At 42.8% G+C, this 17,317-nt stretch overlaps 1 protein-coding gene across 1 annotated transcript; it reads left to right on the plus strand.

The window, feature by feature from the left end:
• The first annotated feature begins 265 nt into the window (after positions 1–265).
• Positions 266–16,467, plus strand: LOC142400413 (guanine nucleotide-binding protein subunit alpha-14-like). Its single transcript, XM_075485275.1, has 8 exons — positions 266–533; positions 843–1,015; positions 5,746–5,930; positions 6,188–6,342; positions 8,775–8,903; positions 9,612–9,741; positions 11,139–11,292; positions 14,210–16,467. Exons 2-8 carry the CDS (start codon positions 865–867, stop codon positions 14,413–14,415), a joined length of 1,110 nt encoding a protein of 369 aa, XP_075341390.1. The 5' UTR covers positions 266–533; positions 843–864; the 3' UTR covers positions 14,416–16,467.
• Positions 16,468–17,317: the final 850 nt, after the last annotated feature.

Raw genomic sequence — 17,317 nt, forward strand, 5'->3', positions numbered from 1 at the left:
GTACTTTTCAAGATAGAAATAAAAGCACAAAGTGAAAAGGCTCTTAAAAACATAGCGAATGAGTCGCTTCACGGTGCAGTACATGTGTGAAATAGTACTCAATACACAGACTGTCCTTTTTAAGACTTAGGGGGAGAGGAGTGACAGTGTTGTACGGGGACTCTTGAGGTGGGAGTAACTTTTCATGCTCTTATTTCATTGTCACCAAGCGCAAACTTCCGGCGCGGCTGCGGTACTTTGCCGCTCTCTTTCCGCAGCTTCCCCCTGAGCGCATTCCAGTTACAGAGAGCGCTGAGCGGACCAGAGAGGCAGCACATTCCTCTGAAGCGCCGTGGAGTTTCCCAGGCGGCAGGTTGCTTGCTGTGAACCGCAGAAAGGTGTTAAAACTCCGTTTCAGTGGGGGCTTATGACAGTAGCCGTTAGCCGTTAGCTTCAGGTGGAGTAGGAAGGGGACGCGGTGAGAAATGGACCACGAGCAGCAGCCGGAGCCCGCACCTGTACCGTCCTCAAGGAATACGAGACTCTGATTGGAGGTAAGAAGCGACATTTTCTAAATGTAAAGTCCAAGCTCCTCTTGAACGAACTTGTATGTCTGATAGGAAATAACCCATACAGACAGAAAGATACGGAATACAGTTGGTTTTACACTGAGCTCGTGCTCCGCTCCATTTAAGTGAACTAGCCGGTCTGTGAAGACAGTAATTATCTGCCCGGCAGCATCTTGAACATTTCAAGGTGCGGTGATACTAAAAACCATGCGTGGAAGGAGTAAAAAAGTGAAAAAAAAAACCGTGTATTTTTCTGTTATCACAGATACGTTACAAATGATTATCCACCAACAGTTTGGTTTCAGAGGCGCTGTCCATGGCGGGCTGCTGGGGGTGGTGCCACCGCACCTGCGTGTGCTGTCTGTCCGAGGAGGAGAAGAAGACCATCGCTGTGGACAAGGAGATCAAGAGGATCCTCAAGCAGCAGAAGAAGAAGGAGAGAAGAGAGATAAAAATCCTTCTGCTGGGTCAGTACCTGCGCACATTTAAAAAAAAAAATAATAATAACACTGAAATATGAATATGAACGGCAATATTGCTCGGCCTTTTTTGGTATAGCCACTATATAAGTGACATAAAACTATCTAAGGGCACGTGTCACCGTGTGTTTATGTGAAGAATGGTCCAGATTGGGATCGGCTGGAATGCAGCCCCGAAACTCGCAGGCTTATTTTAAAGGCCTGTTTAACAACTTGGCGTCCCAGATGCTTTGACGCAGTCAGATATTTCCAATTTACAAGCAGAAGATATTTAAAAAGGCAGTAAAGTAGGTTTTAATGCATGTGATAAGAGCAGAATCTACATATGATGGATTTCCTTTGTATATTTAAGTAAATTCATGTCTGGATAAACAGTCCATTTGGCGACATTGCGATGGTCTTTGGGAAAGATGATGAATGCTTTTATTACTGCTTTATGAGATTTTCACAGATAATTCAGTTAATCGAATGAGCAAATGACAGTTAAAGGAAGTTGATTAAACGTAGCCGCAGTCATCAACACAGGAGCTCCAGAACAACACATTTGTCAGTAGTAAAATGAAGTAAAATGAATGAATACAACTGGTAAAGTAGGTGCGCTGCTATTTACTGAGACATACTGTAGTACAAAGACAACGTTTTAATTGTTATAACTGGGAAATGTTACAATTTTTTTATTTAATAATTTGTTTTCCGAGACAGTGTGGTGTTTACCACTGTGTTGCATCCACGCCTCTTCTAACAACACTAGTTTTGACAGCAGAATGCCTTCATATTCTCACTTATGAAAGCGGCTCGACGGGTCAGAGCCCACTTAGTTATATTTTTCGCCTTCATAATGAGACAAATTTTACAAATTTGGACCAGTTTGAGCCAGGCCTTTGTAACATGTGCAGAATGTAGTTTGTTTAAGCGCGTTGTTATGAGTGGTCATCTTTGTGCACGGCTTCATGAAATGAAACAGTATATTCTGCTCTTTTTGTCCCGTGCTCTTAAAGTAATGTCTGTGAAAGGCAGACATTACTTTAAGAATAGCACAGAGAAGACCATTCAACAGGCTCGGTGGTACTCAACAACCCTCCAAGCACATCATCGCTGTGTGTCGAAGCGTACAGTAAGCAGCCCAAGAGCTCACTAGCACACACCAAACTGACACAGATATAGTTGACTGACGATCCATCCATCCATCCATCCATCCATCCATCCATCCATCCATCCATCCATCCGTTTCTATACCAGCTTTAAACAATTCTGGTTAGCGGGTCAGGATTGGATCGTATCCCAGCTACCACTGGGGGAGAGGCAGGGTACTTCCTGGACAGGTCGCACACACTCGACTGTCAATTTTACTCTGAAATACTTGCAGAGATGAAGGTGGGGAGGCTGGACGTCTCTACTCTGGCTTGGGAATGAGATTGGGAATTCCCTGCAGATTTGTAGGGCTCTGAATGATATCGATTTGTCACACTTTCAAACCCAGGCAGCTTGAAACAAAGTGACAGGGTTGCGTTTTTTTTCCTTCAGTTTTAGCGACTTCAGACACCCAAATGTAAGCTCCCAAGTGCAAAAAAGACATCAGTGACACAGTTTCATCTGATAAACGACACAGATTTAACGAGCGCCTCACTTTTAATCTAGTTTGTTATCAGAAAATTAAACAGACGGCAAGACAACCTGTATCAGGATTAGGGGAAACCCTAGAATAATATGTAGATCCAGTCAGCGATATCATTGTATTATTGCCCCGTCTTATTGCCTGTATCGCTGAGTGAAATGACACAGCAGAAATGTTTGTGTACGGGAACAGGGCTGCCAGTTAAACATCGTTAGCATTTCATCTGCTCAGTCTCATCCATGAGTCATATGACCTTCGTGGAAAGCGTTGTTGGGAAATTACAGCAAAGCGTTCGTGTCTACAACTGAGTGGATTATGTAGAGTCCGTCCCCTGTGTGATTATATTTTGGACAACGCTCAAGCAGAACTTGCCATTGCTCTTGCCGCTGTTGCCAAGTGGTTACTCGCAAAGAATCGTTGCATTGTTGGTTTCCTTTTAAGTACCTTACAGAAACTACCTGTTTGCGAATTGGCATTGTATGACTAAAATTGAATCGAGTGGAAGTGAGTATGACCATGCAACCAGCAGACAGTGGGCCGTAAATACAGAGGACTATAAAAATGTACGGATTTAACTTGTGAGAATCTTCCCATTGGCTCGACTATCTGCATCCAAAAATAAGTCGAGCAGCATCTGTTGGTCACCTTGTTGTTCTGTTGTGGTTTAGTGGCTCGGCTTTCAGGGCTTTCCATCGTGTAACCACAGAAGTAGCAGTGAAATCACGCTGTTATTCTCTGCCGACAAGCGCCTCAAATAAACGAATCAATCAGCTCAGTTGGAAACATGTGTTTACTAAATAATTATAATTACCACAAGAGCAGTTCAGGTTGTCTGGATTGAAGCTTCTTATTTAAAAACAATATCCGTGATTCATTCTGTGCTTGCTGTGAACGAAAGGCAACTGCACTGTGCTGTTTTATATGATGTATTTATATGATTTATCATTTAGGATCAGCTCCTCCTTACACATACACACTGAGCTCAGTGTACTCTACATCGCATTGATTTATTTGTAACAGAGGAGGATCATCTTTGATTTTAAATCTGTTTTTATTATATCTGTACAATATAATACCAAGAAATTATGTGACTCTTAAACTCCTGGATGTTTGTCACTACTGATTGTCAGTCCCTCCAAGTCTGAGGCCATGGCTCTCTACTGGAAAAATGTTTGATTGGGTCTTTGTCAGCAGTAACGAAGACGCTGCGTCGATCCGTTTTGGACATGAGGGAGCTGAGTCAAAAGGCGAAGCTTTTCAATTCAATTCAGTTTTATTTATATAGCGCCAAATACAACAAATGTCATCTCAAGGCACTTAAATAGTATAGTCCAATTCAAGCCCATTGTAATTCAATTAATTGTAATCATAATTATTTACAAAATAATCCAATTCATTCATATAGAGCCAATTCAAAAACAATTACCTAGCTAAGGAAACCAACAGATTGCACCGAAACTTGTCTTCAGTCCAATCTCCCGTTCTGAGCGTGCCTGAGGCGACTGTGGAGAGGAACGACTCCCTTTTAACAGGAAGAAACCTCTGGCAGAACCAGACTCAGGAAGGGTGGCCATCCACCTCCACCAGCTGGGGTTTGAGAAGACAGAAAAGAGGGGAAAAAAACCACTGTAACACCATTCAAAGGATATCTGTTGGAACAGAGAAACACGAGTTAATTACCACAATAATGTCACATGTACATAATATCATTTGAGAAATTAAACTGGGGAAAAAGAGAGTAAAGTGAGGAAAGGTGTGACAGATGAGGCCCCCCAGCAGTCTAAGCCTGTAGCAGCTTAACTATGGGATGTTTCAGGATCACCTGAGCCATCCCTAACTATGAGCTTTATCAAAAAGGAAAGTTTTAAGCCTGGTCTTAAAAGTGGAAAGGGTGTCTGCTTCCCGGACATTTACTGGCAGGTTATTCCACAGAGAGGGGCCTGATAACTGAAGGCTCTGCCTCCCATTCTACTTTTAGAAACTCTGGGAACCTCAAGTAAACCTGCAGTTTGGGAGCTTGGTCATTAAGAGTTTTATATGTGAGGAGAAGAATCTTAAATTCTATTCTGAATTTAACAGGGAGCCAATGAAGAGAAGCTCAAACTGGAGAAATATGATCTCTCCTGTTAGTTCTCCTCAGAACTCTGGCTGCAGCATTTTGGATCAGTTGAAGGCTTTTCAGAGAATATGTGGGACAGCTTTCCATTTACCGGTCCATAAAGGTTCCAAGCTTCACCTACGGTCACAGGATGCGGGTAGGGACCGGATACAAGAGGCTGAAAATTAGTTTCCTTCGAGGGGTGGTTGGGCTCAGCCTTAGAGACAGGACGAGGAGCTCACACATCCGGAGGGAGCTTGGAGTAGAGCTGCTGCTCGAAAGGAGTTCGCTGAGGGGGTTCAGGCATCTGATTAGGAGGCCTCCCTGTGGAGCACATGTAATCATGAGGAGGCCCCGGGGCAGACCCAGAACTCGCCAATAAGGAGTATATATCTGTTTTGGTCTGGGAATGTCTCGGGATCCCCCAGGAGGAGCTGAAGTGTCGCAGGAGAGAGTGATGTCTATGTTTTGCTGTGGGACTCTGCGACCCGACCTCAGATAAGTGTGGATGGATGGGTTTTCAGCGAACATAGTTTTTTTCTCTTTTCTGGACTTGGTCTCATTTAAGAGTGAAATGACCGTCCATCGCATTTCCGGCATAGAGACAAACAACAATGTAGGGAACCTACACACGCTGACATTTGAACGGGGAACCTTCTCGCTATGAGCTGACGGTGCTTACCACCACACCACCGTGCAGTCTGCCGTTGATCTCCTCAAGTCAAATTCAAACGCTAATTATTATTATTTTATTTACAGTCTTTCGTTTCTTACTGGTGTTGTTAAAAAAACAAGCAGATATTTAATAAATTAAAGATAAAAAATTGATGAACTGTCATTATATCAACATTAGCAGTTTGTTTGAGTCTCCGACTTTTTTTAAACTGACCGTTTCTGCATAGAAGCCTCTCATCCGGATCACCTAACTCGATCTGCTGCCAGCATGAATAAATGGTAGTTTCTGTCATATTTTTAGCAATTAGTATCTCCTTTTTGTCTCCTCAGGAACTGGAGAAAGTGGGAAAACCACTTTTATCCGGCAGATGAGGATCATCCATGGGCGAGGCTTCTCGGAAGAGGAGAGGAAGACATTCTCCAAATGTATCTTCCAGAACATCTTCACTGCCATCAAAGCGATGACAGGAGCCATGACCACACTTAGGATCCCCTATGCCAACGCTGAGAACGAGGTAGACTCAAATACCTCACAGAAACCTGCGATAGCATAAACTCGCATGGATGGACACAGTTATACACAAATTCTCACTCATAAACTCAGGTGTGAACACAGGCATCAGGTCACGTGCACTCATCAGCTTCATGGGATTATGCCCACATTAAGGAAGGGTCATTAAATACAATCACACAGAAGCATTCACACAGTGTGTTATTGTCTATAAATAGCTCGTAGCGTCACCCAGTCTCAGTCACATTGTCTTTCCTCCAGATGTATGCCAACTGGCTGCAGGATGTAGACACAGTGCAGGTCGCCCAGCTGGAGCGGGGCTTTGTCGACGCAATCCGCCGCCTCTGGGCAGACTCGGGAATACGGATCTGTTACAGCCGCCGCTGCGAGTACCAGCTCCTGGACTCCACCGAGTAGTGAGTAGCTGTGCTGTGCTGTGCTGAAGACAAAGCTGTGCCACAGCCTGTGTTCAAACAGGGAGATAGATGGCTGGGGGGGGGGGGGTCACATAATGGAACACGATGACACATTGTCACAGCAGCAATATCAAAATACTTCTACAAAGGTGTGTATGTATTAGGGGTGGGAATCGCCAGAGACGCCACGATACGATATTATCACGATATTTAAGTCACAATACGATATTATCGTGATATTTAAGTCACGATACGATATTATCACGATATTTAAGTCGCAATGCGATATTATCACGATATATAGCAACATTTTCAGCTGCAAAGGATACCAACATAATTAATCTTGATCAACATGCTCATCTGTTAAAAAAAAGTTTTCAGTCAATTCATCTTACTTCAAATGTTTATTCCAACAAAATGGACAGCTTTTTTTTTTTTATATGTGTATATGACCAAAATATCGATATTTGGTGTCTCTGAATCAATACAATATCGCCACGCGAAATATCGCGATATGTCCCTGTATCGATATTTTCCCCCACCCCTAGTATGTATATAAGTATGTGTGAAAAAAAAACACACTTTAAACACAAAAACATGAATTATAAACAGCTGTATATTTATTTTAAGGATAAAACAGGAGACAGATATTTAGTCAGCGTCTGTCCATTCAGATAACTCACGAAGCTCACATTTATTTTCAGTGTGATAAACGTTTTTCTCCAGCTTATCGATGGTCGTTGAGACATGAGCCAACGGTCATAGAGAAGCTGGAAAAACTGAATCTAGAGGCAAAAAATACCCGGCATTTTGCATGAGAAGATATTGCATTATTTAACAATCATGAAACCTGTCAGCTACGTGTTGAGTCACTCAAGAAAAAAAGAAATCAGCCCAACTTTTCAGCTCAGATTTTGCTTTTATTTACTTGTAGTTAGCTCATTTGTATGTGCTGCTCACAACCTTGTTCTAGGTTTGATTCTGGTTAAGATGTGTGCATTTAAACTTGCTCTCACAGGGGCCGCACTTACAGAATTGAGGCTTCCATGTGCTTTCACCGGTTCAGATGTCATGTCATAGCTAACTTGACCTTACGGAAGGGAAGATATGAAGGAAACAAGACCTAAAATGGAGCATTTCAGACAGAACATGACAATAGAAGCTGCAGTAATGTACAGTATAAGCGGAATGATTTGTAACTCTTTCAGAACCACACATGAATGAAACATTACTATTTGATGGTGGTGGCAGGACAAATTAAATCGAGGCTGGAAGACACCAGTTGAATTTCAGTAATAAAGGAAGGAACACAGCTTCAGTATCAGCTAATTTATCACAAGAAAACATGAGGGAACATATTGCAGAGCTTTGTACAAACACTCACAAGTGCACAGTTTATTTTTAGGGTTAGGGTTAACCTGTGCTTCTTCTATCATGTCTACTGGGTTTTCATGTTAAAAAAAAAACACTTGTTCATATAAAAACTGGCTTATTACTAAATTTCAACAATACTTCTTTGGTATTGATTTGAATATTTGCTCTCTGGGTAAACATCATTCTGATTCTGACCATGTCTTACATTTTATGAGCCGAAGAGTCAGTTTGATTGTCCACAAGATAAAAAACAGATAAATTATTAACCGATGCAATTGTTAGTAGTTAGTAATTAGTCGTTTCCTTTTCAGTTGCTTCCCTTTTTTTTAGGAGATGATCTCTCTTATACTTTTGAATATTTTTCAGAGCGGTCAGATATATCATCTTTGTCCTTAATTTGCGTTTTGTACTGTTTTTTTTTTTTTTTTTTTACAGAATACGTATGTATTACTTACTTTGATAGTTTGTTTCAAACACTAAAGAGGCCATCAGGTGTTCAGGGATTCCTTGAATCAAACAGCTAAGCGTGTTGTGAGATTAGCGACGTCATGTTTTTGAAAAAATGACAAAAAAACCTTTAAATGTCACAGTGCAGAGTTCCCCCCCAGAGTGGCTGTTTTCAATCATTGTGTAGTGCATGGTAGGTGTGAGCCTGACGTTAAAAGTATCCCAGCTATCAGTGCAAAGCCTGTGATCACCCTGCCAGTGTTGTCTCTCTTTTCTATTGCCGTTCTGTCCTGTGTTTACATGTCAGCTCAATCCAAGCAGTGTGTGCATGATAAGGGACAGGCAGTCAACATTAGCTAATGACAGCTTGTATCAACACATGTCATAAAGCGGTCGTCTGCACACGGGCTCGTGTGGACTCTCTCCACACCCTTCTTGTATTTTTAATCATAGCTTTTCTCTCATCACTGTGTCTTGTGCTCCTTCAGTTTGTTTTACATGGTCATGGCTTGATGCAAAGTAAACAGAGGCCATATGTTTTACTCGAGGTCTCTGAGTCAGGCTTTCTAGTAATCTGTTTGGTCTTTCCTTGTCGACTTTCTCACCTTCAGCTACATGAGTCACCTGGACCGTATCTCGGCCCAGGACTACATCCCCACAGAGCAGGACGTGCTGCGCGTTCGATTCCCAACCACAGGCATCCACGACTATTCCTTCAACATCAAGAACATCACGCTAAGGTGGCCAATCCTCACATTACCAGCGTCTCACAGGGACAAATCCAATACCGACACCATTCACTGCACGGTGAAAAAAACACCATTGACTCCGACAGCGGCTTTGTCTGCTCACGTCTGTACGGACGCAGTCGCATCAAATTTCTGGCTGCCTCTGTGCAGAGCTCTTGCTGGGAAGCGAGGTGTCACTTTGTGTGTTTTGTTTTGATCCAAAGCTCGCTCATAAGGCACTCTGTGTTTCCAAATAATATGACACCTGCTCTTAAAACAGTCTGAGCTAAGGATTTAAACTCTTGAATGGCACATCCTAATGTCCTTCACCATCAAATGTTCAAATGTTTATTACTTGCTAATATTTGTGGATGTGAACAAGCTTAAAGTTTGTATTCCACCTCACAGACTTCCATTTGAACCTGATGTCAAGTATAAAACAGAAAATGCGTCACTGTCTGAATTCTGACGACTCTGTATGCGTGTAAGTGTAAACACGTTCATATTTATATAGCACTGGTTCACTAGAAAAAGCCATCACAAATGACTGAAGAAACCCAACAATTAATCAGTTCCCACTGAGCAAAACCTTGGCAACAGTGTGCGTAAACAACCGCCAGATTCTGAGATACTCTTTAATCGTGGTACTTTGTCCTTTAGGCCTTTAGCTTGCTGAATTCCCACTTTTCACTCTTACCTCCCTCTTCTTCCCTCTGGCAGGATTGTGGATGTGGGCGGTCAGAAGTCCGAGCGGCGGAAATGGATCCACTGCTTTGAAAACGTCACTTCCCTTATCTTCCTGGCCTCCCTCAGCGAGTACGACCAGGTTCTGGAGGAGAGGGAGACCATAGTAAGGGAACTTGTGTTATCACCAACTGCTCCAGACAGTGAACAAAACAACAGGAACAACGGTGTCTTGAGTTTATTTCCCCATCTGTGTGCTTCAGTGCAGCAACTGCTGTTAGAGAAACGTACTTCAGCTGCTTCATCTTGGTACTTGTGTTGTTATGCAGTGTAGATTTGGATTATTTTTACTTCTACATTAACAGAATTAGTCATTTTAATTTTTTGTGCTTTATTTATTCTTCACGCAGAAGTAGAAATTCGGACGTGTTTCAGCCACCGTGTTAGAAAGCGTTCAAAGTTACAGATTTCTTGTTACCACGACTTCTCCTTTGAAGACTTAACTTCAAGTTCAAGTGAGTCAGACGGTCTTGGAAAAATTGGGTGTTTCACAATGAATTTGCACAGTATGCTCACCTGAAGGGGAAAAAGCTTGTTAAAATCAGCAGGATGGCATTTCAATTATTTTCCCTTTTTGAGATTCTGGGCTCTCGGAGGCGATGATTCAAAAACCTCTGTCTTAATTCACGGCACCGTGCAGGATCCTAAAGCCCTGCTTCAAATTCTTATTGTGTAAGAATAATTTCCAAGCCTCACCAAGTTTTTGATGGCCTTGTTATCTGAAGTCACTTCTTGTCAAATTTATGAAGTCAACTTGGAGGGCAAGGAAGGACCCAGAGGTCTCAAAGTCAGTGAGCGAAAGAAAAGAAAAACACTGGTCCACAGATCTACGCTTTAGTGTTTTTATGTCAGGTTGTTTTGCTTATGTATTTCTCAGAGTCATCGAATTGTGTTTTATGAATCAATATGATGCTTTCAAAGCTAAATGATAGCTTCGAATGAACAACTAAAGCTGTTACAGTTTACTACAGCAGCACAACTGTAAGGTTTCATAAGTCTATCTGTGCATGCATCTAATATCCGTTTACCTACTCCCTCTTTAACACGAAACTCTCCTCGGTAATTTCATTGTTCGACCAGCAGGTCTCACTCTTGCACCAGGCATCTTCTCTCTTCTCTCTCTCTCTCTCTGCTCTCAGGCCCTTGCCGCCTCTTCTTCCCTCATATCCTGTCACTAAGCCGTTTATCTCTCCCAGACACTTTTTGGTCCGCCACCACATTCATTAACCTCCACGGCGGTCTGTGCGCTCCAGAGGCCCCGTAATCCTCTTCCGTCCTCTCTTTAAAGGGCCGTTTTCATCCTGCTTCATCCTCAGTTGACCAAAACACCTGTTAAAATACCGGCTATCCATTAAAACTTGTGTTTTCTGTCTGCAAGCGAAAAATGATCTCCCACACGCTGGTGTAGTTCTTTTATCTCTAAGAAAATTCCTCTCTGTTGAGCTTAAGGACCGAGTGCCGCCGCCTCCAGGTAAAAAATATCTGACGCTGTCTCCTCCTCAGAACCGCATGGAGGAGAGTCTGGCTCTGTTCTCCACCACCATCCATTCTCCGTGGTTCCACCACACCTCCATCATCCTCTTCCTCAACAAGACTGACATCCTTACTGACAAGATCCAAACCTCAGACCTGAGGAGATACTTCCCCAGTTTCACGGGTAAGCTGATCTTAAAGAGATGTTGGACATTTTCTGCTGTATGGCTTGTTGGTCCAAAGTCTCTTGTTTAGTATTATGTGGAATGAAGATTGAATGATCTATTTTCCACCTTTGTAACACACTGTTTAAGATGATGATACTGCGTACAGGATTGCAAACTTTGTGCACGACCGCGTAAATCACAGCTCGTGATTGTGTGTCATTTTGGGATCGAGGACAATCATGCTGGGGGAATTTGGCTGAAATAGTGTCGGGAACACAGACACAATACAAATGACCTGACATTTGGGAACAAATACATGAGTTTGATGAAGCTCACAGTTGAGGTTCGAACATCCAGACAAGAAATGACAACAGCACTGAAGGCCGAACCTAGTTAGTCAATTTTGCTGCCATCAGCCAGCACAGTAGAGGCTGATTGTTGGCAGATGTTTAGAGTCAGGACTAAACAAGGTGAGGCTGCGTTTCAGTTTTATGCCCCTAAAATCTGGAACAGTCTTCCAGAAGATGTGAGACAGGCCTCAACTCTGACAATGTTTAAATCCAGGCTGAAAACAGTTCTATTTAGCTGTGCATATGACACCTGAAAGTGTTTTATCTGCACTCTTCACTTTTAAATGAATGAATTAATGTTTATTATTCATTTTAATTTTAAATTTTTTATTTCTTTTTAATGATTTTATTGCCTTCTTGTGATTTTATGTAGCTGTAAAGCACTTTGAATTACCTTGTGTACGAATTGTGCTCTACAAATAAAATTGCCTTTCCTTGCCTTGCCTTAGTCTCATCCCAGACTGGACAAAATCACCCGTGAGACTCGAGGGTTGTGATTTTGTTTTGCTCCTGATGGTTTACTAGGAGCATGTAGTGCTCGCTCAGTGGAAGAGATGTTGTATATTTCCAAAGAATTATTTGCAAAATGATTCCAGCCCTGCTGCGACTGTTGAATCTGAACTGTTTTACTACATCAGTGTCCACAAACCAAACTTTTTTTTTTTCTTTTCCTTTCTTTCCTTCTTTCTGGCTTTTTTCCCCTCTTCCTTCCTTTCTTTCTCCTCCCTCCTCAGTTATAAACAAGTCCCTTCAGGTGCTGTCAGCGCTTAACGATGAGGCTGCAGCCTTTAGCTCTGTTGGTGTGAAAGTCTGTTGAGTGTCGCCCTGCACTCCCCACATCTCCATCACCGCCACACGCTCTCTCCCTCTGTAACCCGTGGCAACTACAGACAGATACTTTTCCTCCTGCAAGCCCTGCACCCCCACCCCAATAACCCCAGGCACACGTATGTGTGGTGTGTGTCTGCTTGTTGAAGGAGGCGGTCGTTTGGTGGCTGGAAGCAAACATTTGCAAACGTGTGTGTATTTGCAGCCCATCCGCTGCGTTTTACCACCAGCATTAGCAGGGTACAATAATGAGTCATACAGGGTCAAGCTTCTGGATGTCAATTTAACCTTAATGACAACTCCGAGCAGCTCCTACCGCTGGCTGCTGTTTGCTGGTGAGGCTGCTGTGTTCCTGTGTGGCCCTTATTACTGCAGCAATTGTTAAGTAGCTCTGGTGCGTCATGCTGTTTTTCATGGGTGAAAAACTGAACTGAAATAGGTGCAAAATTATTTCAAACAATTCTATCATCATCAAGAAATAATTCCAGCCCCTCCTTCCAGCTTTTTGTTTATATTTATATACAGTATAGATATTGTACAGCCCCAGTTCCAAACATTTAATTTAATGAAGAACATTAGTTCATCTTTAATTTGATGGCAGCAACACGCCACAGAAAGTTGGGATGGGACGTGTTTACCGCTGTCTAGCATCCCCTCTTCTTTTAACAACAGTCATTAAACATCTAGGGACTGAGGGGACCAGTTGTCGGGCGTTTTCTGAACAATTCTGGGTTGTTTCATGATGCTCCAAATATTTTCAGCAGGTGAGCGGTCCAGTACCCGGACTGGCATGCTGTTGGAACAGATGCAGTGTGTGGTTCAGCATCGTCTTGCTGAAATATGCAAGGCCTTATCTGAAAAAGATGTCGTTTGGATGGGAGCATACGTAGCTCTAAAACCTGTTTTAAACCCTTCAGCATTGATGGTGCCTTTCCAGATGCGGAAGTCCTCAGTTCCATAGGTACTAATTCACCCTCGCACCATCAGAGATGCAGGCTTTTGACCAAAAAGCGCTGACAATAAGCCGGATGGTTCCTCTCCTCTTCAGTCCGGAGGACACGGTATCCATGATTTCTACTGTGCTGCAGTCCATTTTAAGTGAGATTTGGTTTATAAAAAGTTTCTGGATCATGTGCACACATGGGTTCTCTGCATAATAAAACATTTGTGGATGACACGGTGAATGGTGTTCACAGATAGTGATTTCCGGAAGTGTTCCTTCCTGAGCCCGTGCAGTGATTTCCATGACAGAATCACGTCTATTTTTAATGCCGTGCTGCCTGAAGATCACGAGCGTCCATTGTTGATTTTTCAGCCTTGTACTTTGCACGTGATCTTTTGATGATTGTGTACTGTGGATTACAAGATATTCAAAGTCTTCACAATTTTACGTTTAGAAACGTTATTCTGAAACTGCTCAACAATTCATAGTCAAGAGTTTTCTGCATGTTGCCGAGCTTCTCTCCATCTTTACCTCTCAGGTACTCTACTTCTTTAAGGTGTTCCAATCATAAACAATCATGTCAGTGAGCTGTTAACAGAGTTAGTTTCGACATGTTCTTCCACCTGTTCCTTTTTAGTACCTCTTGAACAACAGTGCACCATATGGTCTTAACAGAGGTCGTCATCAAGTATGACTGTTTGTTATCTGAAGCACTGCTTCATTGAAATATCTCGTTTTTCCTGCGCAATTTTAAAAAGTAATAATATTTTTTCCTTTTTCAACCCGAATTCATCTCTCGTGATCACCTTACAGGTAGGAGGCAAGAGCCCGAAGCAGCCAAGAACTTCATCCTTAGGATGTACGAGCAGCGGGCCATCAACCATGACAGGAGGAACGAGTGGAAGACCCTGTACCCGCACTTCACCTGCGCCACGGACACCAACAACATCCGCAAGGTCTTCAGCGATGTCAAGGACACGGTGCTGCTCAAGTCTCTCAGAGATTACGGAGTCATCTGAGCGTTTACTGAGTGGGCAAAACCAGCAGGAAAGGGATGGCCTCCGTCTCTATCGGGACAATTTGAGTAAAAACTCTGAAGTCCAAAATGAAGTGCTTAACTTTTCCAGCTGCTTCTAAAGTCTGGACAGTCAGACCTTTACCCCCTCCTCCTCTCCAGCTTCATTAGGCGTTAATTAAGAAGCCGGCAGAGATGGAGGGTATTTTCTCTCACCTTCACCACGAGCACTCCTCCACTCTCTTACTCTGAAGTAGAAAAAGAGAATGTAGGAGACAAGGAACTGCAATCACGGTCACGTTTCTCAGCTTTTTCCTGCTGTTTTTTCTTTTTTTTCTAGACGAGGAAGTGCTTGGGTCACGCAGTGTGTGAACTGATTCATGATTGAAGCAGGAGCAGAGATGCTGTGAAGTGCTGTGTTGCCATTAACGGTGTAATGACTTTTAGAAGTGAAGATGGGGCCACGCATGGGCGCGCCGCGGCTGTCGCGCACATATTAAAAGCTTGAGGTGTGTCCACCGGTTACAGTCAAATATATAAGAAGCCCACACATACTTAAACACAAACTGTAATCACAGGTCGTTAGCAAAAGAAGCCATATACGACTCCTGAAGTCTTTATCGTGCTGAATCTTGAGAGTCTTTCAAATGCACTCTTCTCGGCGTGCCAAAATCCATCCAACGAGGGAGAAAGCGATCACAGCAACCCATTTATAAAGCCATTTGTTGGAGTGGATCAGTTAAACACTGAATGTAATTGGTGAGTGTTTATCACCGTACGCACGGTGCTGTGAGACGACGCGTTCCTCAGCACCCTGCCAGAGACAAACACTATATGGACACGTCTTAGTAGGGCTGATAGAGATGATGGAGTTGGAGGCCTATCGGTTTGGGGCGCTGATTGATATTCTCTGGACTGTTTTTTTTTTTTTTTTTTTTTTTTTAAATCTTCTATAGACAACTGTTTGCCTCAATATGGTGCTCCGAGCTTTTTCTGTTGCCCCCATGTGTCAACAATAGCAGCTAAAGCTGGTTTAAGTACTTTAAGGGGACGTCTGATGCTATTTTGTTTTAGTTTTTTCCTCATTTCTATACCTGTACGATTAAATTGCTTCAGCTTTCCATTCCGTCTTAACATTTTTGGGCATGTTTTGAATCAGTAGTTGACATTTTGAATGAAGAACAAGAAGAGGGTGTGAAGCCTGATTATCACTTAATCAATCTTTGCCAAAAGGAGTAGAGTTGGGTCATTGGGAGGAGACATGAGCTAAACCGGCACGCTGAAGACAGTCTGAGGGACCACCACGGGATCAATAAGGGTTTTGTCTGAAGTCTGAAGAATAGCGCCAGAGGAGTCCAAGACGTAACAATCTAGACCTGGAAATGTATCAGTGTCTCCGAAATGCAAGTGCTCGTTGTTTGGACTTCTCAACACTCAGTTCACATACAGCAGAACAGCTGCAGCTGCACCTCAATACACAATTTTTACCCTTGTTTTTTTTTAGAATCAATGCCATGAATCTGAGCACAATCTTAAATAGTGAAGAGGCCTCTGTCTCCGTTGATTAAAGGTTAAGAACAACGATAACGTGAGAACCATGCCTCAATGGCCGGAGGAGGAAAGAAGCTCCACCCCTGTGTGTGTGTCATTCAGTGGAGTGCACCGAGTGGAAAATGGCATTGATATTCATGAAATGAAGCTTCCGGGATGTGAAGCTGAGATGAGCTCGTGCTGCTGGTTTCAGCTGCCGTTCAGATGTGTTCGCCACATTTTTGCTGGTTAAAGGTGCCTTCAATCACAAATGTGTACGCTTTTTTTGTACATTCACTTATACCGACTACTTGTCATTCATTTTAAACTACAGAATTTTGTAATAAAATGTTGACTAATAAGCACAGGAACTGACCACAGAGTGCTCGCCAGCGAGCTACTTTGTCAGCATTGGGAAACCTCTCATTTGGTGACAGTCAATTATTTTGTGTAGACTTTGGTGGAGGAAGAGTGCAGAGATAGTTTTTTTCCCTGATTAATATTAAAAATGAACTTTGAACACACACTCGTCTGCTCGCTTTTGTTTGTTTTCCAGGTAAAGAGTCTCCATCTGCCTGCATGTTGTTTTGTCACCGAGACAAATGAGGTCTTACAGGTGGCAATCACAGGCTCGCTGTTTCCTAAAGTTTGCAGATAAAACACTGTAGGATTCGCATAGGAATCACAAATATGTACAGCACTCATTTCCATAAACGTTGTGCGTATGTGGTGCTGAACAGGAAAAAGTCCTTTGTGAGAAAATGTGCTCTCTGTCACTCGGATTTGACAGTTTAGGGAAAGAGGTCGTCTTATCCCTCCATTCAGCTGGAAGAAGCAGAGTGTTTCCTCATCAGCGGATGGCAAATCGTTTCTCCAAACCAGAGTCGCTCACTTTCCCGCCGCTGACAACAGCACACCAGATGGCACATACAGTATGTACATGACAAATACACAAAATGAGCATTGTAAAGCACACCTCCCTGACATTCGGCTGTGACAAAACAAAAAGACAAAAGGGACACGTGCACACAGACGCAGTGGCGGCAAGCGCGTGAGACTGTGATCCTGACCCCCCGGCGACTGTCATCCAGACATCTTGATATTCTGAAGTTTTTGCCTGGTTAGACGTGCGTGTGCATCTGTCTGACCATATTTGTGTGTGTGTTCACTCAAAGAAAAACAGATAAATCAACAGTTAACAGGTTTTTAATCTTCTATCAAAATAATTATTAATTAGCCATAATAAAGGAGTTTGACTCCCTAATACAGTGAATGCTGTCTTATGGTCAGATCCTGGGTTTTATTGGTCATAGGTTTTTAATCATTTCCCAGTCAATTCAAATGTTGATCTTGCAACCATGTATCTAATTAAATGT

This window comes from Odontesthes bonariensis, chromosome 15, assembly GCF_027942865.1.
Source record: "Odontesthes bonariensis isolate fOdoBon6 chromosome 15, fOdoBon6.hap1, whole genome shotgun sequence".
NCBI classification, from domain to species: Eukaryota; Metazoa; Chordata; class Actinopteri; order Atheriniformes; family Atherinopsidae; genus Odontesthes; species Odontesthes bonariensis.